The following is a 27,500-nucleotide window of genomic DNA, read 5'->3' on the forward strand; positions in this document are numbered from 1 at the left end:
GATTAAGGCCCCTTTAATTAGCTCCCTTTTAGATGACTTCAAATTAACGACCTAAACCAGGGGTTCCCAAACTTTTCCAGGGCAAGCCCCCCCCACAAAATTGCATTAACATTTGACCGAGGCCCCCCTTTTGCAAGATGTCTTTAAAACACATTAAAAATACAGACTTCTGAATATATCCCCCTTTTAAAAAAAAAAAAAATTTAATAATTACATCTTATATCACATTAGGAAATGATTGTGTGTGTGTGTGTGTGTGTGTGTGTGTGTGTGGTTGTCTGAGAATGAGAATTTATTTTTCACACCAAATTGTTGAGGCCCCCCGGGCGCCCCCTGGCGGCCCCCTCTTTGAAAACAACTGACCAAAACCATTAGATCTAGTATTTATTTTAGTATTTACTCCTAAAGAATGAATAAAAGCAGAAAAAGTGTCATGTAGCACCACTCCTCACATCTGTCCAGATGTAAAACATGTCAAACTTCTGTATTATAAATGCTTAAAGTGCTTTGATTGCTTTACAACCATTTTTTTTTTTTTTTTTTTTTTTTTTTTTAGCAAGGAAGAGTGATAATAGCAGACCTGTCTGTTTTAAAAATGACTTTTAACATTACTCAGAGTAAAACTTTCCGGCCAGCACATGCGCAATAGCACTCCTGAGAGCTCGGGGTTAGTTCTAAGTAAAGAGAGGTTGTATTATGAGACTCAGTAAAAGAGGTCTGATTGATAAAGTTTTTTTTCTCTCTCTGGTTTGACTCCGTAATTATGGTTTAAAACACAGAATAGCGTGCACACAGACATCTCAAAATGAAGGTTTATAAAATGTTCAGTCATTAATTCATACAATTGGTAATAATCTCACCAAGAAACACTGCAGTAAATTGAATAAACACACATAAATCTTACCTTTACTCACGCTTAGCTCGTTCAGCATGTGTGTCTGGAAATAAAACTAAGCACATCAACTTTCATTCACTGCATAAGCAAATGAATCCTCTGTATATATCCTCTGAGTTCCTGTGTATGGAATAGAATTGAGTGACTCAGTAGAAGTGCACTGTGACATCATCGCTTAGCAACCGAATCCCCTCCACACCTCATATACAGTACGTGTCAAAATTAACATATAAATCAGTGAAATTACATTACATTATTTCACTCATGCTCTAACTGTTTGAATATATAAAATCTCTCTCTCTCAAGGACAGTGGATAAAAGGTGTTAATCACTGCCCTCTAGTGGTTGTATTTCAGTTAAACCGTAGACACAAAATTATGGCGGCCCAAACCTGCAGAAATTAAAATTAAATAAATAAATAGAATAAATGACTTGGTAAAACATATCATTAATTTTTAATAAAATTTCCTTCATTTTCTATATATGTTTGTTCACTTTTTATTTATTTATTCTTTTCTTTTTTTAAATTATAGTTATTTATTTATGCATTCGTTTACTTTTATATTTATTTATTCCCGCATGTATTTACTTATCGAAGCATTTATTTTTTACTTTTCCCTGTGAAACATGCAAATGAGGGGGGCGGTCCTTGCATAGCTCCAGTGCATGATTGGTTGAGAGCTCTAAATAAGCGACAGAGATCGGCGTTTTCAAACAAGATGGCGGCAAGTAGCAATGTGCCGTCCACCCTGTCGCTACAGGATGTGGCAAATCACCCGGAGAGTTCGGTTATATCTCCTACCCGAGCATCCAGTTCGGCGTCGTCCAAAGCTGAGAACATGTCGCTTCCTCCAAGAGAATAAATCAGGAAACTCGTTATTAAGCACACAACAGAAACAGAAATGTACACTAATCAATTTGAAAGCTAAAAAGGCTATAAGGCTACTAGGAGCCACTTACATTAAACTACACTGCTCCATCCAATTCCAGAAAGTTCTTTCACGTACGCCCAATAATTTTGCCAAGTTTCCAGCAGTTTGACCGAGTGAGAGATAAACACGTGGTTATCCACTTCATTTGCCAAGTTGCGCAACTCTCTATCTATTCGTGAAGTGAAGACGCTAGCTCATACAGTCAGTGGTTGAAACCGAAAGAGAAATATCCTCCGATGCTGAGCAGGAAAACAAGGTGTGGAAATGTCTAGATGAGTTCCAGTTGGCGTGAACATGATCTGAGCAGAGCAGAAGGAAAGATAATGTACTCTACATGGACACTGTAGCAGCTAAACCCATACAGTGATAGCGTAGCTGTGCCTCCACTCGGCTAGCGACACCAAACTAGCCTAGTGAGAAAAACATGTCTCGGGGACTACATCAGAGATAAATGAAAGGAAAAAAAAAAGTAATACAAAAAATACATTTAGGATTAAATTTTATTAAAAATGAAATTTTATTTGTTTCATCAAGTCATTTATTTTCCTATTATTACATTTATATATATATATATTTTTTCATTTCTGCAGGTTTGATCCCTCATCCAAAATTCCTCCCTCTATCTCTCTCCTCGTGTGTGCGTGCCAAAGACGCCCTCAGAAAAAACGTCATTAAACATTTCAACACAAGAAAATACTACAAAAAGCAGTAAATAGTAATAAACTAAATAAATCAAGTAAATAAACTAAGGAAATTAGAAAGTGTTCCTGAGCATCTTGGAGAACCTGCTACATCTCTTGCGCTTTCGTTTGCAGGCAAAAACCCAGCAGCCTCCGTCGTGCTCGTCATCTGAAAAGTGGTCCGTTACATGTGTTGCTTCTTTACATTTTTCTGTAACATTTGATTAGTTGTTGTAAAAGTTATAACATTTCAAACATCTGTATGTTTTTTTTTTTAAACTTCTATTTGAACACCCATGGACATCATCAATATATCTGAAAAGCTTTGAAGAATTTAAAGCAAAATTTTTTAAATTAAAAAAAAAAAAAAAAAAAAAAAAAACTTTTAGTGAAACAGTTTTAAACATATAAACCCTTCACTGAGTTCCCCAGGAGAGAAACACACACACACTGAACATGCAGCAGTCATATTCTTGTTGGTTTCAACCAGCCGTGTGTTGGTGGGTAGAGTGTAGAGTTCAGCACCTTTCTGATATTTCTGATGATTAGTTCCTCATTAGGGTAGCTCAGTGGTTAAGACGGTTCTGACCGGAAGGTCGTGAGTTCAGACCCCAGCACCACCAAGCTGCCACTGCTGGGCCCTTGAGCAAGGCCCTTAACTCTCAACTGCTCACATGTATAAACGAGATCAAAGAAAGCCGCCCTGGATAAGATTTAGCGTCTGCCAAATGCTGCAAATGTAAACGTAGAAACACATTCATATTAGTGAAATAATATTCCTTACGTGTCTTAAACCTCTGTCCCATCATGCATTTTATTGATTTGTGTTTCACCTGAAACCAGTAAGATTTTTTTCAAAAATGAACAGAATTCTGAAATATTTGAATCAATACATTAATCATTTTTAAACAAGTTGTGCAGTTCCTGAGGTGTCCACTAGATGGACGTGCACAGTAGCAGGACCCTGGATGTAAAATATGGCCAAAAGTATGAGACTACCTGATCATCATCATCATCATAGCCATGTGTCCTTGTTGAACATCCCATTCCAGATCTTATCCCCACTTTGCTGTTATAATAAGCTCCACACTTCTTCTGGGAAGGCTTTAGACTAGGTTTTGGGGCGTGGCTGTGGGGATTTAGACACAAGAGCATTAGTGAGATCAGGTTCTAATGTTGGTATGGTGAAGAGGTCTGAGGTGCAGTCGGTGTTCCAGTGCATCCCAAAGGTGTTCAGTAGGGTTGAGGTCAGGGCTCTGTGTACGAGTTCTTCCACTCCAAACCATGTCTTCACGGAGCTCGACATATAATATAGGTGTGATGGTCAGGTGAACACATACATTTGGCTATGTCGTGCAGCTAGTTTTGGCAAACCGAAACTACAATCTCTATATACACACACACCGCAGTTTTACTAACTAGCTCCGTCTCAGTGAGAGAGACACCACACGCGCAGCAGCGCACATTACAGGAGCGGTCAGAGCAAATGAGGAAAGTAATATTAAAAAGTATCGTGTCCCCACTCTTAAGGCACATTCCATTCGCTCCAAAGCAACTTCAGAGATCTGCAGTATTTCGGGTAAATGAAGATTTCATTTATTTATTAGATATACAGATTATGAAAAATAATAATAATAATAATAATATTAATATTAATAATAATCAATCAATAATAAAAAGAAAGACCGGAAGCCCAGGATTATTTACACTCGCTCATTTTCATGCTGTAGTGAGGATTCACTCGGTCTTATCACGCGCGCGCGCGCACACACACACACCCTGATACATTGAGCATAAAAAAAAAAAACAACATGAGCAGAATTAATGGAAGAAAAATAATCCTTACATACATACAGTACATACATATACATACAGAGAGAGAGAGAGAGAGAGAGAGAGAGAGAGAGAGAGAGAGAGAGAGAGAGAGGCAGCTATAAAAGCAGAATCATATTCAAGTATCAAAATACACACTGATTACTTTACAGTCTATTATTGTTCACATCTTTAACAAAAAAAATCTCTCAGAATCATTAAAAATACTCGCAAAAAAAAGAAAAAGAAGAAAGGAAAAAAAAACAGGAGTGCTGACGTTAGCGTTGTTAGTTTAGGGCTGTCCTGCCTGTTCAGCACTGTACCGACACCATCCGATTTAAAACCCTAAAATAAATGTCTTTTTCTGTAAACTAAGACTAGATGTGTAAAGTACCGCACTGTTCTAGATTTAGCATCTTCCATACACACACACACACACACCAATTACAGCATTTTCTCCGACTTGTTCAGCAAGCCCTGCTACTCACAAGTTGGTTTAAAAAAAAAAAAAACAACAACAAAAAAAAACGAAACTTTATACAAATTTATAACACATGAAGAGAAGCAAAAAGTACCGTTAATTCTTTACTGCATTAAAAATCATTTGTAATTGCTAAAGATTACCAACTCTGGGGAGGAAAGAAAAATCGCCAGAAGCCCGTCTGCACCACGGAGAAAAAAAAACAATAAATAAAGGTATAATTGCGACTTTATTTTATATCCTGCAATTCTGACTTTATTTCCCGCAACTGCGAGTTTAAATCTCACAAATCGGACCGTATCCCTCTCAACTGTGCGCGAACATCTCGCAATTCTGATGTGTGCGTTTCTCCCCACAACTGTGAGTTCATATTGCACAATTTTTACTTCTTTTTAAGATTTCTGTGCGTTTCCCCCCCCCCGGAAAACCACTCGAATTGGTGAAATCTCAGTTCGGTTGCACGGAACCGTCTCGCACGCTCTTTCGCAGTGATGTGTGTTGCCAAGCGAGACCGTTTAGCTGTACTCGTGTTCCACGCACGTGAATCGAAAGCGGCTCTGACCGAACGCGTGCTGTGATGACGTCACATGACGTGTCCTGGCCCAAATCTGCAGGAAATTTGCGGTAATTTTGAAAGAAAAAAAAAAAAAAATTGTTCGATATTGTGTTCATTTCTGTGTTCGCAAAATCCTGGAGGGACTGGCATGTAGCCTGTTTATAGAGAACGATCGATGCTTTGTCGGTGCATTCTTCATAACTCGCTCAATGTCAAGTGGATGTCTTTAATAAAAAAATTAAAAAATAAAATAAAAAAAATCTGAATTGTGAGATATGAAGTCAGCATCACCTTTTAAAATGTTTCCCCCTCCATCATGGGAGCGGGCTTCTGTGAAAACGTGATTAATTGTTGTAAGCTAGCTGGCTAGCATGTATATGAAGACCAATAAACAACTTCCTCTAAACTTGAAGACACGCCCACGTTTCGAACCCATAGTCACGCCAAATCAACGCCGCTTCTCCATATATTATCTCAAAAGATGCAGCTATATTTCGATATATGACGAACGTTCTAATGCATTTTTTATTTTATTTATTTATTTTTTTAAGTAATCTGATACCGTTTCCTTGACACGTGTCCTGAAGGCCTCATGGTCGGCTTTTGAAACGTCGTGGTAGCTGCATAAAGTGATTACTTCGTGGGCGGGGCTTGGGATTGGTCAACTAACACGGTGAGAACTCCATTAGGTGAGTACGAGTCGGATTAAAAGTCTCGTACCGTTAAAACATCCAGTAAAAACTTCCACTCAGCCCAGGTATATAGTCATGTCCTACAGTCTGAGTGCACTAGTCAGACTGCAGGGGGAGTCCTACACCGAGTGCACTAGTAGAGTCAGTATCAGGGGGTTAGTCGTTAAAACAACATGACACTTAACGCCATCTGAATGAAATATACAGTGTACGAGGTTAGTGTCCAGCGTGTGAGGACCTCACTTGGGTTGAGTGGATTGGGACACGTCCACAGTGTCAATCATCCAGTGTAGCAGAAGGAGATGAAGGTGCCCATTGTTTTTGTGTGTGTGTGTGTGTGTGTGTGTGTGTGAGACAGAAAGAGAGAGAAATTTGCAAAATTATACACTGATCCATAATAACGCTGTTGGATGACCGATGGAAGGATAACGAAAGAAAACATGACAATGTGTGTGATGAATGTAGTGTAAATCTGCCTTTTTAGACGCGCGCGCGCGCGCACATGCACGCACACACACACACACACACACACACACACACACACACACACACACACACACACACACACACACACACACACACACAGAGATCACAGTGGTGATGTGTAAGGTGAACAGTCAGAGTCATGCTACTGGTCCTGTGTGGTTTGGCATCATGTTCAGCTAAGGGAAGGAAGACAGACAGACAGACAGACAGACAGACAGACAGACAGACAGACAGACACAGGTTAGATATACATGTATATATTTAAACCAAAACAAAACCAAAAAAAAAAATGACACCCGTCTGCTGTGCTCACTGGAAAAAAGGATGAAATGAAAAGGAAGGAAAGATTCCCAAAGCGCTGAGGCAGGCAGAACCGACTTGCTCCGTTACTACAGTTACAGAGGACTTTGTTACTGCGGTAACGTTCAAAGACCCTGCTGAACAACAACAGAAACCATCGAGGAAATTCTAATGCTTTCCACTACAAATACCATTACAAACCATCAGCTAACCAATAAAAACCTCCTTAAATGGTATCCATTAGAATTACCATCCACAGGGCCCGTTGCAGCTTCCATTAAAACCAATACAATTCCCGTTCTAACCATTAAAACTATTACAAATTCTACGAGGGCTTCAGTTGTTTTTGTTTCAGCAGGGATCGTACACAAACGTGAGACGAGACGAGACTCTACACCGCAGCGTTACCTGCTCTCCAGAACCCAAAGGAAAGCTCTAAGGGGCGGGTCATGAATATTAATAAAGAAGTGCAGCAAGCTGTAACGTGATTGGCTGAGGTGAGGAGTCAAGTCGACCCTGTCTGTTCCAGACACCTGTTCAGATACTACTCCGAAGCGAACTACTCCATGCTTGTTTGTTTGTTTATTTGTTTTTGTTTACGCCATGCCAGCTTCTATGGCTATTTTCTTGGTGAGAAAATAAGGGACTCTTTATAAAAGGTTTTTAAAATGAATCTTTCCAAAAAAGTCTAAAATTGCGTTAAAGTTTGGATTTTGTTCGAAATTTCTTCCAGCGCGTTGTCTAAATAAAAGAAAGGTTTCTCACGGGGGGTTAAAACATGTCTCAAGGATCCTGGCAGAAGGCCATGTGAACTAAACTTACTCGAGGAAACGTTCCAGAAATCAAAATACAAAACATACCAAATCAACCAGGATTTAAAATAAAACTAAAACAAAACAACGACGATAAAAAGCGTTATTTTTCCATTTTTTTTCTGTACAGTATTGGTGTGAGGAGAGTTCTAGAAAATGTCTTATTTCTAAAGAAGGTCTTTTTTGGGATGTGTATAAGGGAGCAGTAATTACAGTACCAGGACATGTGATGTTTAAGTTATGGGATACTTTACACACACACACACACACACACACACACACACACACACAAATGTGAGTGACTGTTCCAGCAAAATAATATTTGACCATTTATATCAGTATCACTATTTTAACGAACATGTGTGTGTGTGTGTGTGTGTGTGTGTGTGAGATGCTACAAGTGGCTCACCTGACAAACACTTAAGGCTTAACCTCAGGTAAAAACAATAAGTATAAAAGCCAGCAAAATGTAAAAGTGATATGTTTAAGTGTGTGCAGATTTACAGCCTGCGTGTGCAGTGATTAATCAATGCTACAAAAAAAAAAAAAGAGGAAAGAGAAACAAGCCCCACCCCTGGCTCCGCCCCAAACGCTCGTCTCTGACAGAACTTCTGTAAGGACACAAAAACGCCATCGCAGAGTAAATAGGCCTACTGAGCTACTTAGCCGCTCTGTTAACTTCTTCGTTGCTTCCCGGTCCTGACAAATCTGCCCTTTATTTCACGACACACTAATCTGAATTTCTCAGCAGCATGATCACAGTGCATTATGGGTTAAAAGCAATCGAACGCGCGAACATACGCGTCGTGTTTGAAGCCTGAAAACGGCTGGCGTTCCAATAAGGACACGATCAAAATCATCGATTCCAGCGTTTGGGACAGAGCCTCCGATCTTCGAGCGATGTGTTTCGTCACAGTGCGGGATTTGAAAACGCATTGCATCTGACAGACAATTCGAACGGAACCTCTGGAATCTCGCAGAAGTTCGGTCCATGTCAGTTAACCAGAAAAACAAAAGAATTTAAATAATAAAAAAATGTAAAGAAATCCATAAAGCCTCCCGTTTGTGTCCTTGGCTGTGGTGAGGGTTTTTTTTTTTGGTTTGGCAGTCGCGTTTCCGGTCAGATGGAAGACGAAGGCAGACTGACCCCGCCCACAGAGCCTCACCGCGGCCGACGCCCACTACACGCATGCGCAGCACCAGAGAGGACGAGAGAGACAGCCAATCAGAGCAGGAAGACAGGCTGGGGCGGTGTGTGTGAATGTACATATTAAGGGGCTGTGTGTGAGTGTGTGTGTGTGTGTGTGTGTGTGTGAGAGAGATATCTCACACACTGTGAGTGCAAGGAGAGTGAGAGACCAGGAGAAAGAGAGCGACACATGGGAAGCAGTCACATTGAAGGCACCCAGGAATCAAAGAAAGGGGATAGTGTGTGTGTGTGTGTGTGTGGGTGTGGGTGTGTGTGGGCATGTGTTCAGTAGATGGGGGTCTCGTACTTGGGGGTGCTGACAGTGTGTTTGGGGTCTTTGGGCTCCACAAGCCATGAAGGGTCATCTGCAGACTCCACCTACAACACACACACACACACATTGCTCTTACACAACTAAGATACAATTAATAAATCCCAAGCTCTGCCCACACTGATACTCTTACTAACTAGGACAAGCAGGAAAATGTGACTTGTGCTCCTGAACATGAACTTATATCTAACATCGTCTCCAAGTGAAGACAAACGATTTCAAACACTTGACCTTGCTGTGACCTTGACCCTGTTTCGACATCTAAATCATCAGCTCATCTGAGTTAGTTACAATGCTAATTCGATATCGAGCCTACAAATATCCAGTTCTCGTGCTCTTGAGACCGTGCTAGCAATCCACACAAGGATAGCAAGACAAATGTGCGTTTACGTGCACGCAACGTACGTAATGAGTAATATACTCACAACCCCCGGCTTTTGTGCCCCTCCACGCGGTTTAGGCACTGGTCTGCTACTCTTGGTGTTGATCTCAGACTCCGTCCCTACTGCTAAACTTTGCTTCTGCTTCTGATTGGTCCTCTGAGCCTGGAGAGCCAGCTGATAGGCTACTTCAAACGCCTGTCCCAGAGTCAGGATGATCTCATAGGTCAGATTCTGTGGAGGCAAGAACATGTCCATTGAGTCCTCCAAGTGTGTTTGTGTGTGTCTTTATGACCATGTGTGTGTGTGCGCGTGTCTCACCACATCCACCGTACTGAAGACATGACAGTAATGGTGGTCGGTCTGCAGGTCTTTGGTGATGTACGCGAACGTACACAAATCCTCTGGATCCTGAGCCGCACAAGAGATGTTCCTGATCTCATGTTCTGCTATGATGTTCTACACACACACACACACACACACAGACACACACACACTCATTAAAACAACATCCAGGCAGGACCGTCTTGCTTAAGATAGAAAGAGAGAGATACCTTATTAGCCGCGTCGATGAACTTGACTCCTTTATATGTGATGGAAAGGACGATAGTAGGAACCTTCCTCATCTGCTCTGTAGATCTCTATATACACACACACACACACACACACACACACACACACCGAGAGAGAGACAGACATGATGTCAAGACATGGTGGCTCTGTAATGTTTAGGTGAACCAGTGCAGCAGATTGTCTGCAGATATACAACAGATCAAAGACACGCCCATTTGTGACACCCAAAGACACACCCATTTGTGACACCCAAAGACACGCCCATTTGTGACACCCAAAGACACGCCCATCTGCACCACCCAAAGACACGCCCCATCTTTCAGCAGACCTTTCATGAGAATAGTGGGGAGGTACACACACACACACACACACACACACACACACACACACACACACACACACACACACACACACACACACACTTACCCTCATCTTAGCGCAGGCGTCTTGTGTGGACTCGGTTCCTCTCAGGTCCTTAATGAGCATGGAACCTAAATACTACACACACACACACAGTTGTCATACAGACTGCAAAGTAATACACTTTCCTAGTACCAGACTCCATGATTCATGTAATGTCATTAGTGTAACTCTACTACAGTGTGTTCTGATTGGTAGAGCAGAAGAGACAACACACAGCGTCAAACCAATAGAATACTGTACATCTCTCCACCTGTCTGTCTGCCACAATCTATCTGAACCATCTGTCTCTGTATGTCCATTTAATCTATCCATCTGTCTAACCTTCTGTCTGTTTGACAGTCTGTCTGTCTGTCCATCTGTCTGTCTCAGTGTTAAACAGTAGGTGTGAATCATCATGAGCGTAATGGAAGATTAAGGGTTGATGTGTGAGTGTGTGTGTGTGTGTGTGTGTGTGTGTGTGTGTTGTAGGACGTACATTAGCCTCGTAGCCGCAGGACTCGAATATGAGTTTCTCTGGTTTGTGATGCCAGTTCTGCACAGGTGCACATGGAGCTGCCTGACTGGGGGGGCGCAGGGTCAACCTCGACTCAGCATGCTGGTCCTCATACCTCTCCTGAGAGAGAGAGAGAGAGAGAGAGAGAGAGAGAGAGAGAGGGAGAGAGGGAGAGAGAGACACAGAGAGAGAAAGAGACACACAGAGAGATAAAGAGACAAAGAGAGAAACAGACAGACACACAGACACAGAGAGACACAGAGAGACAGAGAGAGAGAGAGAGAGAGAGAGAGAGAGAGAGAGACAGACAGAGAGACAGGGACAGCGAGAAACAGGGAAAGAGAGAGACAGAGAGGGGGGGAGAGAGAGTAAGAGGGAGAGAGGGACGGAGAGAAACACAGAGACAGAAACAGGGAGAGAGAGAGAGACACAAGGTCTAAGATGTCTGTACCTAAAATCACGGACATCAGCGATGGTTATTTCGTTTTCTGTACCTATTAGCTCCGCCCCGTTAAGAGCAAACAAGTTTGTGTTATCGATGACATCATAACGGATGGATGAGACGGAGCAAGTATATGGGATGGAGCGGGTCATGAATGCACCTGATTAATCTGCATAAATGTGCTGTTCCCCTAAGTGTGAGTTTAAGCGCGACTTAATCTCAGATATGTGGGGAAGAATACGCTCAACACGAACACTTCAGAATCACACCATCAGAAACAGAACTCACTTTAAATAAACATTTTCAAACGTATAAAGTTTGACACTTTCCCATGGGAAGAGACAAAAACAATATCCAGGACATTTTTATTCCAGCTGCAGGTAGATGATGTCTTAATATCAGTGTTACAACAGCTGGCCAATCAGCACACTCACTGGATCCGCGTGAACCAATCAGCACACTCACCGGATCCGCGTGAACTAATCAGCACACGCGTGATGCACAATGTATGCGAGCTATAGTTACCCAGAAGTTCCTTCTTCGCGACTCTCCACATGGAGAATAAGTCAGTCTTGACGGTGCATACCTGTGCTCTGGATCTGTTTGACAGGTCATAGTCTGACTCCGCCCCCTTTGTCCTCCCAGAATCCCCTGCAGGATCCATTGAGTGTTGCATGTACGAGTCTGGGAGACCCAGAGTAGATGATGAAGCCTGAAGCATCAGATCAGGACACTGACACACACGCGCGCATAGACAATACAAAAAACATATTAGTAATAAATAATCAGACAGAAGTACAAGAGATGTGGTGTGTGTGTGTGTGTGTGTGTGTGTGTGTCTCACTCTGATCTGAGAGAGTCGAGGTGGTTTCACTGGTGGCTCGTCATACAGTCGCTCAGTTAATGATGCGATAATTCGCTTCCTGTGACCCAACAAGGTGATCTTCAGCACCTACACACACACACACACACACACACACACACACACACACACACAATAAGCACTGTGCACCTCAGGGTGTTGTTACAACACTGCTGATATGCTATAGACACGCTAAACAGCACTGACTGAACTACAGTGGATATAAAAAGTCTACACACCCCTGTTAAAATTCCAGGCCCCCCCCCCATGTCAGATCTTTTCCACCTTTAATGTGACTAACACTACCGGTCAAAAGTTTAGACACACTCATTCGTTATTTCCCACATTTTAGAATAATAATAAAGTCATTAAAACTCTGGAAGGTCACAAATGGAAGAATATGAATTTAAGAAATTCAGAATATGATTTCTGAATTATTGCAGAATCTTATGGTCTGTAACTGAATTGAAAGAAAAGAAAAAGAAGCACTGATGTGCATTATTCCGCCACTAGGGGGCGAAACACTTATTGAAACCATGTCTCCGTAATGTTAGTGAACACTTATGGCACTGTTTTGTGTAGCTGGTACGCATAAAACCTCAAATATGAGGAAATGAAAGCTGGAATTCTGATCTACCGTCAACAAAAGTTGGCCTTGTGTACGGTACATGCGTGTGTGTAATTAATATATATATATATATATATATATATATATATATATATATATATATATATATATATATATATATATATATATATATATATATATATGAGTGTGCGCACTCACATTTACTATCTCGAGCTCCCACAGGTTCCTCACTGCCTCGAGTGTGTTGTATCCGCTTTGCAGGAAGTTGTGCAGATATTCACTCAGACCCAACGAGTCCAACCAAGAGGAGAGAGACACACTGCTCTCACAGCCTTTAACCTACACACACAGATAAATAAAACACACACACACACAATCTCAGGTCATAACAAATGTGATGTTATCTTATAACAAACACCAAGTATCTGAAATTCAAATGTTATTTGTCACACACACAATCCTACACAGCACGACGTACAGTGAAATACTTTTTCCGACTTAGCAGAGAAATTTAGATTCTAGAGCAAATATAAAATATAGAAATATAGTGTGTGTGTGTGTGTGTGTGTGTGTGTGTGTGTGTGTGTGTGTGAGTGTGTGAGTGTGAGAGAGAGAGAGAGAGAGAGAGAGAGAGAGAGAGAGAGAGAGAGAGAGAGAGAGACAGACAGACCTTGGGTAGTGTGCGAGCAGCGTTCAGCAGTTTCCTCCTGTGAGTCGCATCTGTGACCCCGATCTCCTTCAGATCCTGTTCCTCCATCACATTACTCCCCTACACACACACACACACACACACACACACACACACACACACACACACACACACACAATTAGAATTCCCTGTTGTGTTGTTCATGACTCCTCAATTTACAAATCTAAATCAATCCATATTCCTACTGACATCTCCTTCAGCGCTAATTACAACACGACTATATCAGCAAAACATATCTAACCGATATCTTCAGCAGTTCCATAAACAATATAACAGACATTGACTGATAATTGATTTTACCGATATTTATGCATTTTTAATCGGTGATCGGTTTATTTAATATCGGCTCTGCCGATAAACGGCGCAGTCTTGTGGCCGTTTCGAGAACTGCACGCAGAACCGTTATAACAGCCCTAAACGTACACATTAGATGTGTTACATAAATGCTCGAGGTGTAGTTTAAACAGCTTGCTGCTAAGAAATAGAGACAAACTTTAGTAAGAGTGCACTTTATTTATTTATTTTTGCACTCTTTCAGACCCCTCAATTTATTGGTGTTTAAATAAGAGCTTTGTTCTGTTTTGTATGCAAGGAGGAAGTCGACAAAATTGTTAGAAATAAAACTGTTTGTTCAGTTCAGTGGTGTCGTTATCATTCTTGTAGAAGTGTGTGTGTGTGTGTGTGTGTGTGTGTGTGTGTGTGTGTGTTTCTCTCACCATGAATCTCAGATCGTCGAAGCCGTTTAGAAGCAGTTTACTCTCGTACTGCGGCAGGCCCGCACGCTCCAGCCAGTCACCCACTGACTGATCCGAGATCAACCCCGCCACTTGTGGGAAAAGCAAGGGAGACAAAAAATGAACTCCAGGGACCCAAAGGATGACACGAGGTACCAGCTTGAGGGTAAATCTTTTTTATACTAGTAACCGTGGCCTACAAAAGTGGTACCATTTTTTTTTACCTCAACGTATAAATATACAATTTGTTTCCGTCTCTTCTTGCCGTTCTAAATAGCTAGCTGTACAGCTAGCGGCTAACACACGTGCACCTACTGTCCTTGTCAGCCCCCGACGCTTCGCCCCATGTAACGGATCAGATCAGATCGTCTGATATCGTTTGTACACTTTTCTGTCCACAACCTTCACAATCCTGAAGTCTGCAATACATGACCGGCTCTCTGCGCTTCAGTCAAAGTGTTTATTGCCAAAACGTACCAAACTCTTCAGCCGAATATCTAGGAGATGTGGGTCCGGGTCCGGGTCCGGGTCCAGGTCCAGGTCCCCCCCCCCAAGGTTCCTAAAGATCCCCTAGGAACTCTTTAATCTCACAACAGGCTCAACAGCACTGGAGCCATTTTGTGAGAACGTCACGTAGCTATGCCCGTTTGTAACCCCGCCCCCCAATCAGTCACTTTTGCACTTCGGTAACAGATCTGAATTAAACCACACCCATTTTAAAAACCACACATTTGAAGGAGGAGTATTTCAGCTATCTATATGGGACCAGAGAAATAAACGAATCGGTTTCCAGTACCCGTGCTGCAAAGCGTTTTGGTAAAGTGACTCGTCTTTTTTAGTTAGCATTTGGAAGAATGTCTGTACAATATGATTCAAAAGACAAAACACAGACCACATGGCTTTAAAAAAAAAACAAACAAACAAAAAAAAAACACAAACAAAAAAAACAAACACGGCACTAATAGCAGAATCCACAGACAAAACACAAAAATGTTCCAGTTTTATTCATATGTGTGTACCACCACAGGGTGCAAGATCATGGGCATGCTTTAGGCCACGCCCTTTTGCCCTTCCCTAGGTAAACGAGCATTAATGACCTTGTTTACGTTAGATCTCGCGTGCATAGAAACAAAGCCGTTCTCACGTTCACACTAGGAGCAATATGATGCAACAAAGCAACTGGGAGCCACAGATTTCCAGTGAAAGTGAAGCAGCGAGAGGCTGGAGGATGTGAGAAAGTCGAGTAAAAACATGGCTTCCCTTTGCAGGCAGGGTGAAAATAAGACTCGACAAATGCTAAAGTTAGCGGGTTGTACCTCTTAAGCCGCTCTCCTGCTCTTTAGAGAAGTCGATCCCCGCTCCGATTAGCGTCATGATCTTCTCGATCTGAAACGGAGAGAACCGGACGACAGAAATAACATCACATCTGAGGCTGATTTAATAACGTGAGCAGACAAGACAGGAGAGCGAGGATGTGATCTGACTGGAAATCAACACACTCATCATTAATGAGTAGAGAATACAGCTTCAGCCACTGAAATCCAGGAAATCAAAGCTGCCTGAGAAAAAAAAAATCTGCTCGTATAAAAAGATATAAATCATCAGCCTTTTCAACAGTACTAGCCACATGCTAAACCCCACATGCTAAAGAAACACAGCCAATCATGAGAAGCTACCCACATTCAGAGAAAAGTCATTTCAGCTTTAGAGAGAGAAACAGATCCTCCCCCGATTGATCCAGAATGGTATATTCCAGCTTTGGAGAGATAAAGAGACAGACAGACTAAAGGAGAGACAGACTAACTGAAGGAGAGACAGACTAACTGAAGGAGAGACTGAAGGAGAGACAGACTAACTGAAGGAGAGACTAACGGGAGGAGAGACTGGAGGAGAGACAGACTAACTGAAGGAGAGACTGGAGGAGAGACAGATTAACTGAAGGAGAGACTAAAGGAGAGAAAGACTGAAGGAGAGATAGACTAACTGAAGGAGAGACAGACTAACTGATGGAGAGACTGAAGGAGAGACCGACTAATGGGAGGAGAGACTGGAGGAGAGACTAACTGAAGGAGAGACAGACTAACTGAAGGAGAGACTGGAGGAGAGACAGACTAACTGAAGGAGAGACTAAAGGAGAGAAAGACTGAAGGAGAGACAGACTAATTGAAGGAGAGGCAGACTAATTGAAGGAGAGGCAGACTCAAGGAGAAACTGAAGGAGAGACTAACTGAAGGAGAAACTGAAGGAGAGACAGACTGAAGGAGAAACTGAAGGAGAGACTAACTGAAGGAGAAACTGAAGGAGAGACTAACTGAAGGAGAAACTGAAGGAGAGACAGACTGAAGGAGAAACTGAAGGAGAGACAGCCTAACTGAAGGAGAGACTAAAGGAGAGAAAGACTGAAGGAGAGACAGACTAACTGAAGAAGAGACTAAAGGAGAGAAAGACTGAAGGAGAGACAGACTAACTGAAGGAGAGACAGAATAACTGAAGAGACAAAGTGACCAAAGGAGAGACTGAAGGAAAGACAGACTAACTGAAGAGACAGACTGAAGGAAAGACAGACTAACTGAAGGAGAGAGAGACTGAAGGAGAGACTGAAGGAGAGACAGACTAACTGAAGGAGAGACTGAAGGAGAGACAGATTAACTGAAGGAGAGACTAAAGGAGAGAAAGACTGAAGGAGAGACAGACTAACTGAAGGAGAGACAGACTAACTGATGGAGAGACTGAAGGAGAGACCGACTAATGGGAGGAGAGACTGGAGGAGAGACTAACTGAAGGAGAGACAGACTAACTGAAGGAGAGACTGGAGGAGAGACAGACTAACTGAAGGAGAGACTAAAGGAGAGAAAGACTGAAGGAGAGACAGACTAATTGAAGGAGAGGCAGACTAATTGAAGGAGAGGCAGACTCAAGGAGAAACTGAAGGAGAGACTAACTGAAGGAGAAACTGAAGGAGAGACAGACTGAAGGAGAAACTGAAGGAGAGACTAACTGAAGGAGAAACTGAAGGAGATACAGACTGAAGGAGAAACTGAAGGAGAGACTAACTGAAGGAGAAACTGAAGGAGAGACTAACTGAAGGAGAAACTGAAGGAGAGGCTAACTGAAGGAGAAACTGAAGGAGAGACAGACTGAAGGAGAAACTGAAGGAGAGACAGCCTAACTGAAGGAGAGACTAAAGGAGAGAAAGACTGAAGGAGAGACAGACTAACTGAAGGAGAGACAGAATAACTGAAGAGACAAAGTGACCGAAGGAGAGACTGAAGGAAAGACAGACTAACTGAAGAGACAGACTGACTGAAGAGACAGACTGAAGGAAAGACAGACTAACTGAAGGAGAGAGAGACTGAAGGAGAGACTGAAGGAGAGACAGACTAACTGAAGGAGAGACTAAAGGAGTGAGAGACTGAAGGAAAGACAGACTAACTGAAGGAGAGAGAGACTGAAGGAGAGACTGAAGGAGAGACAGACTAACTGAAGGAGAGACTAAAGGAGTGACAGACTGAAGGGCAGACAGACTAACTGAAGAAGAGACAAACTAACTGAAGGAGAAACTGACTGAAGGAGAAACTGACTGAAGGAGAGACATCCAGATAAAATATAATAGATAATAAGTAATGCTGTTTATAAATCCCAGCTAAAGGTAGACTGACAGTCAGTCAGAGAGATGGATGGATAGATAGATAGAGGTGCAGTTAATAGACAGATAGATAAAACAGAGTTAGATAGATAGACAGAGATAGACAGAGATTGATAAGAGACAGAGATAGACAGACAGATGTGTAGTTAGTAATTAGTTGATAGATAGATAGATAGATAGATAGTAGATAGACAGAAAGAAAGAGAGACATATAGACAGATACATGTGTAGATAGGACATAGATAGAGGATAGAGACAGACAGACAGACAGACAGATAGATAGATATAGTTAGTAGACAGACAGACAGACAGATGTCCATCATCACATCCCCTTCAGTCCTCTTTGCAGACGATGAAAGATTCATTGGGGATGATGTGCAGCACTCCGAGCTCACAGCTCTCTGCTGAAGGTCTCCCTGACGGAGGACGAGGACAAACCTGTTTAACACTGAAGCTGAATCAGAAGAGATCTGAATAAACGTCTCGAACCCCGCATATCAGCAGCACACATCATGATTATTCATAAGCAGCTTCGCCAACTGAAGAAAACAGGCCGGCGTTTACAATCCAAACAGGAAGTGATGAAACCAGGAAGTGATGCTCGTGTTTGATAATATTCGGAGCCAGGTCTGAATATTCACACCTACTGAGAACCATCTGCCCTTCACCCGTCCATGCTTCAAGCGACATGATCTGAATGCAGAGGCTGGTAGAGAGAGACAGCAGTGCAGTGAGACAGGAGGGCAGGGAAGGGGACAATAATCTTACGTTGTGGGAGGACGAGAGTCTCCGGCAATCGGACGAGTACCGCCTCTGTCTCTGCTGGGACAAAATCAACCTTCACATAAACATAAAGGAATGAAAGGAGAAAGCTAGAAAAAAAAAAAAAGTGAGGGAAGGAAACCAAGACGTTTTTTTTAATGAAGAAAGGAAAGAAAGAAGGAAGGAAAATGACAAAATAAAAGAAGACAAAGAAGGGATAGAACAAAGGAAAGACAAATGGAGAAAAGAACACTAGTAAAGAAGAAAAGAAAAAAGAAAGAAGGTAGGATGGACACAGAAGAAAGATGGAAGGAGATCAGGGAAGCAAAACGGACTCAAAATGAGAGAGAAAAGCCGAAGGAAGGGGAAAAGGGAAGCAGAAAAAAGGAAGGAAAGAGGTCAAAGATGGAAGACTTGTGCTTTTCAGAGAGACAGAGGAACTGTCTCCCACTGTGACTGCTGAGGCCTCCAACAATCAGGAGGTCAAAGGTCAGGAAAGAGTCACAGGTCAACAGCTGAAGAGTAGCTAAGTGTGTGTGTATAAAAGAGAGTGAGACACCCCAGCAGATGTGGGCAGGGAATGAGTGTGTGTGCCAGGTTCTGGAAACAAAAGCGATGTCGAGAGGCATTCTCATTCTCTCCCTCATTCTCTCTCTCCCTCTCTCTCATTCTCCCACTCTTTCTCCCTCATATTCTCTCCTCCTCCCTCCCTCTATCTCATTCTCTCTCTCCCTCTCTCTCATTCTCTCCCCATCTCTCTCTCTCATATTCTCTCCCTCCCTCCCTACCTCATTCTGTCCCCCTCTCTCATTCTCTCCCTCTTTCATTCTCTCCCTCCCTCTCTATCTCTCTCTCACATTCTCTCCCTCCCTCATTCTGTCCCCCTCTCTCATTCTCCCCATCTCTCATTCTCCCTCTCTGTCTCTCATATTCTCTCCCTCTCTTGTTCCCTCTCCTTCTCTCCCTCCCTCTCTCATATTCTCGCCCTCCCTCTCATTCTGTCATTCTCTCCCTCTCTCATTCTCTCCCTCTCGCTCTCTCCCTCTCATTCTCTTCCTCTCTCTGTCTGTCATATTCTCTCCCTCTCTTGTTCCCTCTCCATCCCTCTCTCATTCTCTCCCTCCCTCTATCTCATTCTCTCCCCCGCCCTCTCATTCTCTCCCCCGTGTTCTCATTCTCTCCCTCGCGTTCACATTCTCTCCCTCGCGCTCTCATTCTCTCCCTCGCGCTCTCATTCTCTCCCTCACGCGCTCATTCTCTCTCGCCCCCCCCTCCCGGTCTCACTCTCTCTGTCTATCTCACTCTCTCTCAAACACACACAGGAATACAAAACAACGTCTACAAATGAAGTCAAACTACAGCATCTGTCTTTATCCAAACCACCATCATGGGCTGTGTCCCAAACCACATTCTATTGTACTAAAGATTACGCCCTATAGTGCACACTGTTTAGAAAGTCGTGCCAAGTCTGAAGCATCCAAAATAACTTTTCCCCTTTAACATCACAAATAGGCAATGTGTGTGATTATGTCCTAAATCTCACATTACCCTACTAAATAGTACTCCACTGCAGATTACTGCACTATTCAGTCTTGGCAGTAAGTCATTTGAGACACAGCCCGAATTAAACCCTCTTGTTATGGCTTAAACACAAATGCTATCTTAATAACTAGTTTATCCACTGCAGTACACACTGCAGGTATGAAACACTACACCATCTGACATGACAACTGGTGTGTGTGGCTCCATCCCAAACCACATACACACTCCCTACAAGGCAGACTCATGGACTATATCCCAAATAGCATATTATTATTATTATTATTATTACTACTATTATTATTATGCTGAATAATGTGTCAAAATCCTAAGTTGACTATAGTGCACACTATGCAAGTAAACAGTGCTCGTTTCCATCAACGCTTTCCCAATTACCATGCCAACCATTCAGTGTATGTGTGGCTCCGTCCCAAACTGCACACTACAGTACTAGATAGCATTTTGTCTCAGTGAAAGATACTCACAAACGCAGATCTGACAGCAGCCATTAGAAGGGTGCAGGGTGAGAGGGGACAGGAGAGTGGACGAGGGAACACACTCCTTCACCTCGAGTTCTTATACTCTGAATATCAGCCTCCGCACATCCATGTGAGAGTGAGAAAGAGTGTGCGTCCTCCCTTTTTTTTTTTTTACCCTAAACAAAAGTGCTGGATTAGCATAAGCAGGCTTTGTCTCGCTCTCTCTCGCTCACTCACACACAGTGTATTGGTACACTGTCCCTCAAAGCAAGCCAGGCAGTCGTGACCAAGAAGAGACACACACTGATAATGAGACACACACGCACACACACACAGAGCAAGAGACAGAAAATAAAGCCACACCTCCTCCACTGAGGCTGATGGCACAGAGGCCACACCTCCACTGAGACTGATGGCACAGAGGCCACACCTCCTCCACTGAGACTGATGGCACAGAGGCCACACCTCCTCCACTGAGACTGATGGCACACAGACCACACCTCCTCCACTGAGACTGATGGCACACAGACCACACCTCCTACACTGAGACTGATGGCACAGGCCACACCTCCTCCACTGAGACTGTTGGCACAGAGGCCACACCTCCTCCACTGAGACTGTTGGCACAGAGGCCACACCTCCTCCACTGAGACTGATGGCACAGAGGCCACACCTCCTCCACTGAGACTGATGGCACAGAGGCCACACCTCCTCCACTGAGACTGATGGCACAGAGGCCACACCTCCTCCACTAAGACTGATAGCACACAGACCACACCTCCTCCACTGAGACTGATGGCACAGAGGCCACACCTCCTCCACTGAGACTGATGGCACAGAGGCCTCACCTCCTCCACTGAGACTGTTGGCACAGAGGCCACACCTCCTCCACTGAGACTGATGGCACAGAGGCCCCACCTCCTCCACTGAGACTGTTGGCACAGAGGCCCCACCTCCTCCACTGAGACTGTACTTGTAAGAAAGTTAAAAAGTACTTGTGAGAAAATTTTTTATTTTTTCATGATATCCATAAACACACTGTCCAGTCACACCCTCTCCTCACCCTGAACGCTTCTTCTTACCTCGTCCCACTCTGACGTGAACGACGGCGATTTCTCCATCCCCCTCTTGGGCACGCTGCAGTTGGACACCGATTCGCTGCGGCCGCACAGCCCCACCTCCTCTTCAGTGGGCGGAGTCGACAGCAGATCCGAGTCAGACTTGGACAGGCTGCGGGAGAGCTTCAGGTCTCCGGGACGGTTCCGGTTCGGCGAGTCACGTGGCTCTTTGTTCACAGTAGCGTAGATGGCCTTGGGGTCCGGGTCAGTCCGGATGGTTGCCATGGAAACCGACGGCAGGCACTTAGGGGCCGCGGGATCAGAGGGCAACCGCGAAGGCTCCACTCCTTCCCGAGTGTCGACGACAGGCGATGATCCGTGAAGAAGACCGGTGAACTGCTCGGGCACAGATGAGCTCTCTATTAGAGATGAGGAGGACAGAGAGAGAGAGAGACAGAAAAAGAGAGAGACAGACAGGCAGAGAGAAAGAATGTTAGAGTGTGATATCTACCCCAGCTAATAGGAATCCACCCACATCCCTGTGGAACAGATCTGCTATTGTCTGCAGTTAGAAGAGAGAAAGAGAGAGAGAGAGAGAGAGAGAGAGAGAGAGAGAGAGAGACAGACAGAGAGAGACAGAGTGAGTGAGTGAGAGCCAGAGTGAGAGAAAGACAGAAAGAGACAGACAGCTGGACACAGCTGACATTCTTCTAGTGTGAGACTTGTTCTTGTGGAACCAACTCCTGTGTTTCTCTAAGAACCAACATCTGTCCGACTCTCTTTCTACTAATCTCTCTCTCTACTAATCTGTCTGTCTCTCTTCATTCAACCATGTCTCTTTATTACTTTGACTTTGATGAGACTTTTGACTCTCTTTCTATTTATCTGTCCATCTCTTTATTCCACTTGCTCTCTCTTAATTTCTCTCTTTTTCTATTAATCTGTCTATTCATGTCTGTCTCTTTCCCTTAGCCCGTCTATTTATTTATTTATTTATTTATTTATTTATTTATTTATTTCTCTCTCTTTTCATTAACCCGTGTCTGTCTTTCTATTAATCTCCCTGTTCCTCTTTCGGTTGACCTGTCTCTCTCTCTTCCTTTTTATCGGTCTGTTTCTCCCTCATTCTCTTTCGATCATTCTACAATTGTTCCCTTTCTGTTCTTTTTTTTTCTTCTTCATTTGCTTGTTGCTCTGTCTCTCTTTCTGACTGAATCTGTCTGCCCCCCCCCGTCACTCCCTTGGCTCTCTCATTTCGTAGCCGTCTCTGTCACAGTGTATTTATCTTATATTTATAATCCGTATCTCTCTCTCTCTCTCTCTCTCTCATCCTCTTTCTGTCCTTCTCTCTCATTCTAGTCCTTATACATTCTCTTCTAACAATTTAGACAACTTTAAAATGCTAAAGATCAACGTCAACATGGCTCTCTCCCCACACACACACACACACACACACACACACACAGTAGAAAAAAATCCCAAACAGCTAACTCCTCTCCCATTTTCTGTTTCTTTCTCTCACCTTAAGCGGAGCACCGTCCTCAAGGAGCCATTCTCCACGTTTACCCCACACACACACACACACACACGTAACTCTAACTCAGCTCTGTACCTCAGACACACACCAGGCAGCCGGGCAGAGAGCCATAACACATGCTGAAGTGGCTGGAAGAGAAGTGTGTGTGTGTGTGTGTGTTTGTGTGTGAGAGCGCACGGTTGTGTGAGAAGGTCATGGTGTTTGGTAACAGGCAGTGATGTCACACCCGACCTCTAACCTCCGTCCTTAAGGAACAGACCCGAGTTGTGTCCCGGTGTAAGAACGCAACATTACAGCGCACGAAGGTTTACTGCTCTTCTGTTTAACATTCTGAAGAGGAGGAGCTAGATGACATCATCAGAAACATGCCGACCAATCACGCGAAGCCATGGAAGGACCGGAAGACACTCATTTATTCCATCACACTCGTGACTTCCCCCCCACCTTGCATCATATCCTGAGCCATGGTGTTGCTCCAAGACCTTGTAGTTGTGGGCTGCGTTCCAAATTGCACTGCACACTAATTTCGTATAGTGCATACTGTTTAACATGTGAGGGCTTTAACATTTAACATTACCCCTACTACAACACTAGTTTACCCATTACCATAGCAACAAGCAAAACTACAGAGGACATAACATCTCGTCATATGAAGTAGTTCGGAAGTAAGTGATTTGGGCACCAACCGCAATCATGGATGGATTGAAACACACACTTGATACATCACCCAGTTACTGTCCCAAATCACTTCCTTATAAGCCACCACCGTTTAGGTTACTGCAGATATGTAGGAGAATCATTTAGTCGTATTTAAAACGCTGGTGTGTGATTTGGGACGCAGCCACAGAGAGTCAGAGTGTGTGCGTAAGGAAAAGAAAAAAGAAAAAAAAAAAAAGTGTGTGGGTGTGTTTATAGTTATATGAAGTCATGCAGTGAAGGGGTCCACCCAAACCCTTGAGGAATGAACACTATACACACACACACACACACACACACACACACACACACACACACCATGCTTATGTCTTCAGGATTATATTTGGCATTCAGATGCTTAATAAACTCTGCACGCCCTCCTGATGTAATAATAATAAACAACACACGGCTAGTACGCACTTCCACCGAGGGCGAGTTTAAGCGAAGCTGCTGATTGGCTGGCTTCTCCAATGCCATTATGACATCATCACCTGGCAGCTGAGATTTCTAATATAAAATGCTGAGCTCAGCCCTGAGCACTTCATTTCACATAACTGAAATAATAGATGTTGTATTATAATAATAATAATAATAATAATAATAATAACGGTAATGTTTGCTCAACGCCCGAAGAACATCTGTATACATCTGCCAGGATCTACGAATACACATGAATATGCAAATTAAATACACCGGCACGTGCTTCTGCCGTCGCTAACAGTCTAAGATCGATAACTTCAGCTAATTTAGCGACGCGACAGGAAGCTGTCGTAGCCTGCGTGCCGAGTAGGATTTCAGCACCAGAGTCTTGAGTTGCGTCGTCATGTCCTGACCGATTTTCTCCTCAACAGCAAAAAATCTGTCGCATTATAATTAATGTTACCACACCTGTCTTCGTTCATCGCTAACGTCAGCTAGCTATCTAGCTTCACACGCAGATTCTATGGCTAAAGGTTTCCAGGTACTTAGGTATTGTCATCTAAACTCAAGGTGTTCAAGCAATGGCATGGCTCGAGATATGATGCAAGGGGGAAGAAACGAGAGTCTTCCCGTCCTTCGATGGCCTCGTGTGCGATTGGCTCCTCCTCTCCAGAACGTTCAACAGAACGGCGTTTGATGGCGATCCAGACTCATCCGAAGCCAGTGGAGCTTATTTGGCGACATCGTAAACAGAGTGTAAACATTCCTCATCTGGAGCCATTTCAAACCTCAAAACCCAGACACATTCACACACTACGGACAATTCGGAAACGCTAACAAGCCTACAAGGCAAATCTCTGGACCGGAGGAGGAAACCCCAGAAGAACGGGAGAACGTGCAAACTCCGCACACGCACACGTCAGGGGTGGGGTTCGAACCCCCAATAATTGCGGTCGGGAGCAGCTTGGGGTTCAGTGTCTTGCACAAGGACACTTCGGCATGTGGAGTCACGTGGGCCGGGAATCAAAACTCCATCCCTACGATTAGTGGACAACCCGCTCTACCACCTGAGCCACAGCTGCCCCAAAGTGTTGCAGTAAAGGGCACTCTAGTCAACTCAGGGACAAGGTGAGTTTCTCCTACTCATTCTGGTTCATTCGTATAAACATTATTTTAAACTTAGTTTAGTCGTATAGCGCTTTAACTACAGACATTCTCACGAGTGTACGCCGAATCGCCATTGGCTCTGCGCTCCAAGCGACAGAAAACGCCTGGCGAGATACCGCGCGTTTTGTTAGTTTTGAGAAAAGAAAAAAAAAAAAAGAACGTCAAGGAAGAACGGAACCAGGTTCGTGACGGTTTGTCCGAGCCTGCTATTCTGGAAATACCCGGATGGGTCTTGGGGAAGGGTTAACCCTTTATTTATTTATTTTATAAAGCACTATACCTTTGACCTCAACATCCGTGACTCGGTAATGTTACTGGAAACGTTTCAAAGCTTCTTAGAGACTCTTCATCAGCCTCTTGAGTGCTGAGCACTGTAAACCGCAATGAGAACGCAAGAACTTTTGGACATGTGTGGGGTAAATCTGCGTTCTCATATATACACTACCTCTCAGTTTAAACACACTCATTCTTTATCTTTATTTTCTTTCCACATTCTTAGAAGAATAATAAAGTCATCAAAACTCTGGAGGAACACAAATATGCTGTTATAAAAAAAAAAAAAAATTATGCTGTTATATAAAAAAAAAAAAAAATCCAATATAGATCAAAATAATTTAACATTTTAGCATCTTCAAAGTCGACGCCCTTTTCGCCTAGAATTTCCAGAAATGTATTCTCGGCGTTTTCTCGAGCGATTTCTTGAAGGATTTCCCCGAGATGCTTTTTAAACAGGATTAAAGGAGTTCACACCGACGCCGGACTCTAATCGGCTGCTTTTCGGAAAAATATTTCTCCCCGGGTCGTCCGTTTAAAAAAATATATTTTTGTAAATAAAATACGATTATATTTCTGTCTACGACACCGATTTCACACATTCAATCACACACCTTCGGATCGAAAGCTTTAAAAGATCATGAGAAACATTTCAATCGAGTGTCCACAAACTTTTTGACCGGCAGAGTATGTTTTGAATGTAAAACCTTTGTTAGAAACGTGATAATTATCTACTCATTTGTTTCCATTAGTGTATTAATGCACGGTAACTAGCCAACATTAGAACGCATACATTATTACATTTTATTATTACATTATGGGAAACTAATACACACACAATTTATTTACCAGAAAAATTAGACCAGACTTAGAAACCTAAACAAACACACAGATTATAGTTTAGTGCACTAAGTAGTGAATAGTGGAGTTTTGGGGGAAAAAAGAAAAGAAAAAAAAAATAGCATACATGCAACAACTTGTAATAAACACACAGACTTCCCAAACCAAGTGAATGAAGCGTAGAAAGAAAGCTTTGGAAAGTCATGAGATGTGTCATAAACCACATAATAGATCGTAGCCGATGGTGTAAGCAAACAAATGCAAATCCACAGCAACGTTTGATTCGTTACATAAGGCTGTGTCTCAAACCACATCCTAGTATACGACATAGAGCCCCTGTACTTCTACACCCACCACCGGAGCCTCTCATAGCGACTATAGGCTGCCAAATGTTGAAGTAGTGTATTCGTATGCGGTTAAGGACACAGCCGCAGACATGGAGAAACTTTATTTATAGTTAAATTTAACAAAAAAGGTACGTACGTGAATATAATCATATAGGTATGTTATATATAATACACACCTGGAGGCTCTCACACACTCCACTCCTATGAGTCTCGGTCAGGAAAATGGCGACGTCGCACGCTAACACACTGCTCATGCATTTGCATTTGGTTTGGTTTGGTTTACACCCTGCTGTGTGTGTGTGTGTGTGTGTGTGTGTGTGTGTGTGTGGCAGCTGCTATTACAGCTGATACGGCATGTGCAGCCT

General features: G+C 43.1%; 2 protein-coding genes across 9 annotated transcripts in view; both read right to left on the reverse strand.

The window, feature by feature from the left end:
* LOC108275765 (cilia- and flagella-associated protein 100) overlaps positions 1-1,060 on the reverse strand; it is a 7,812-nt gene extending 6,752 nt beyond the window's left edge. Inside the window, exon 1 of the mRNA XM_017486725.3 lies at positions 905-1,060. Within this exon, the coding sequence (XP_017342214.1) occupies positions 905-932 (28 nt within the window). The 5' untranslated portion in view covers positions 933-1,060. The remainder of the gene's footprint in view (positions 1-904) is intronic.
* A 1,825-nt stretch (positions 1,061-2,885) lies between these two features.
* Positions 2,886-27,500, reverse strand: part of LOC108275628 (ankyrin repeat and SAM domain-containing protein 1A) — a 60,715-nt gene continuing 36,100 nt past the window's right edge. The window contains exons 14-29 of one of the 8 annotated variants that reach the window (XM_053686339.1): positions 21,880-22,274; positions 18,786-18,839; positions 15,688-15,757; positions 14,354-14,463; positions 13,599-13,697; positions 13,127-13,267; positions 12,322-12,429; positions 12,064-12,210; positions 11,018-11,155; positions 10,546-10,617; positions 10,101-10,187; positions 9,868-10,005; positions 9,592-9,780; positions 9,143-9,213; positions 3,507-3,636; positions 2,886-3,238 (exon numbers count right to left, since the gene is read on the reverse strand). In XM_053686339.1, coding sequence (XP_053542314.1) covers positions 3,170-3,238; positions 3,507-3,636; positions 9,143-9,213; positions 9,592-9,780; positions 9,868-10,005; positions 10,101-10,187; positions 10,546-10,617; positions 11,018-11,155; positions 12,064-12,210; positions 12,322-12,429; positions 13,127-13,267; positions 13,599-13,697; positions 14,354-14,463; positions 15,688-15,757; positions 18,786-18,839; positions 21,880-22,274 — 2,018 coding nt within the window. In that variant the 3' untranslated portion in view covers positions 2,886-3,169. Of the gene's footprint in view, positions 3,239-3,506; positions 3,637-4,080; positions 6,711-7,910; positions 9,214-9,591; positions 9,781-9,867; positions 10,006-10,100; positions 10,188-10,545; positions 10,618-11,017; positions 11,156-12,063; positions 12,211-12,321; positions 12,430-13,126; positions 13,268-13,598; positions 13,698-14,353; positions 14,464-15,687; positions 15,758-18,785; positions 18,840-21,879; positions 22,275-27,500 lie in introns of those variants that run through there. The other 7 variants (XM_053686340.1, XM_053686338.1, XM_053686342.1 and 4 more) reach the window with 7 other exon arrangements.

Source organism: Ictalurus punctatus, chromosome 15, assembly GCF_001660625.3.
Source record: "Ictalurus punctatus breed USDA103 chromosome 15, Coco_2.0, whole genome shotgun sequence".
NCBI classification, from domain to species: Eukaryota; Metazoa; Chordata; class Actinopteri; order Siluriformes; family Ictaluridae; genus Ictalurus; species Ictalurus punctatus.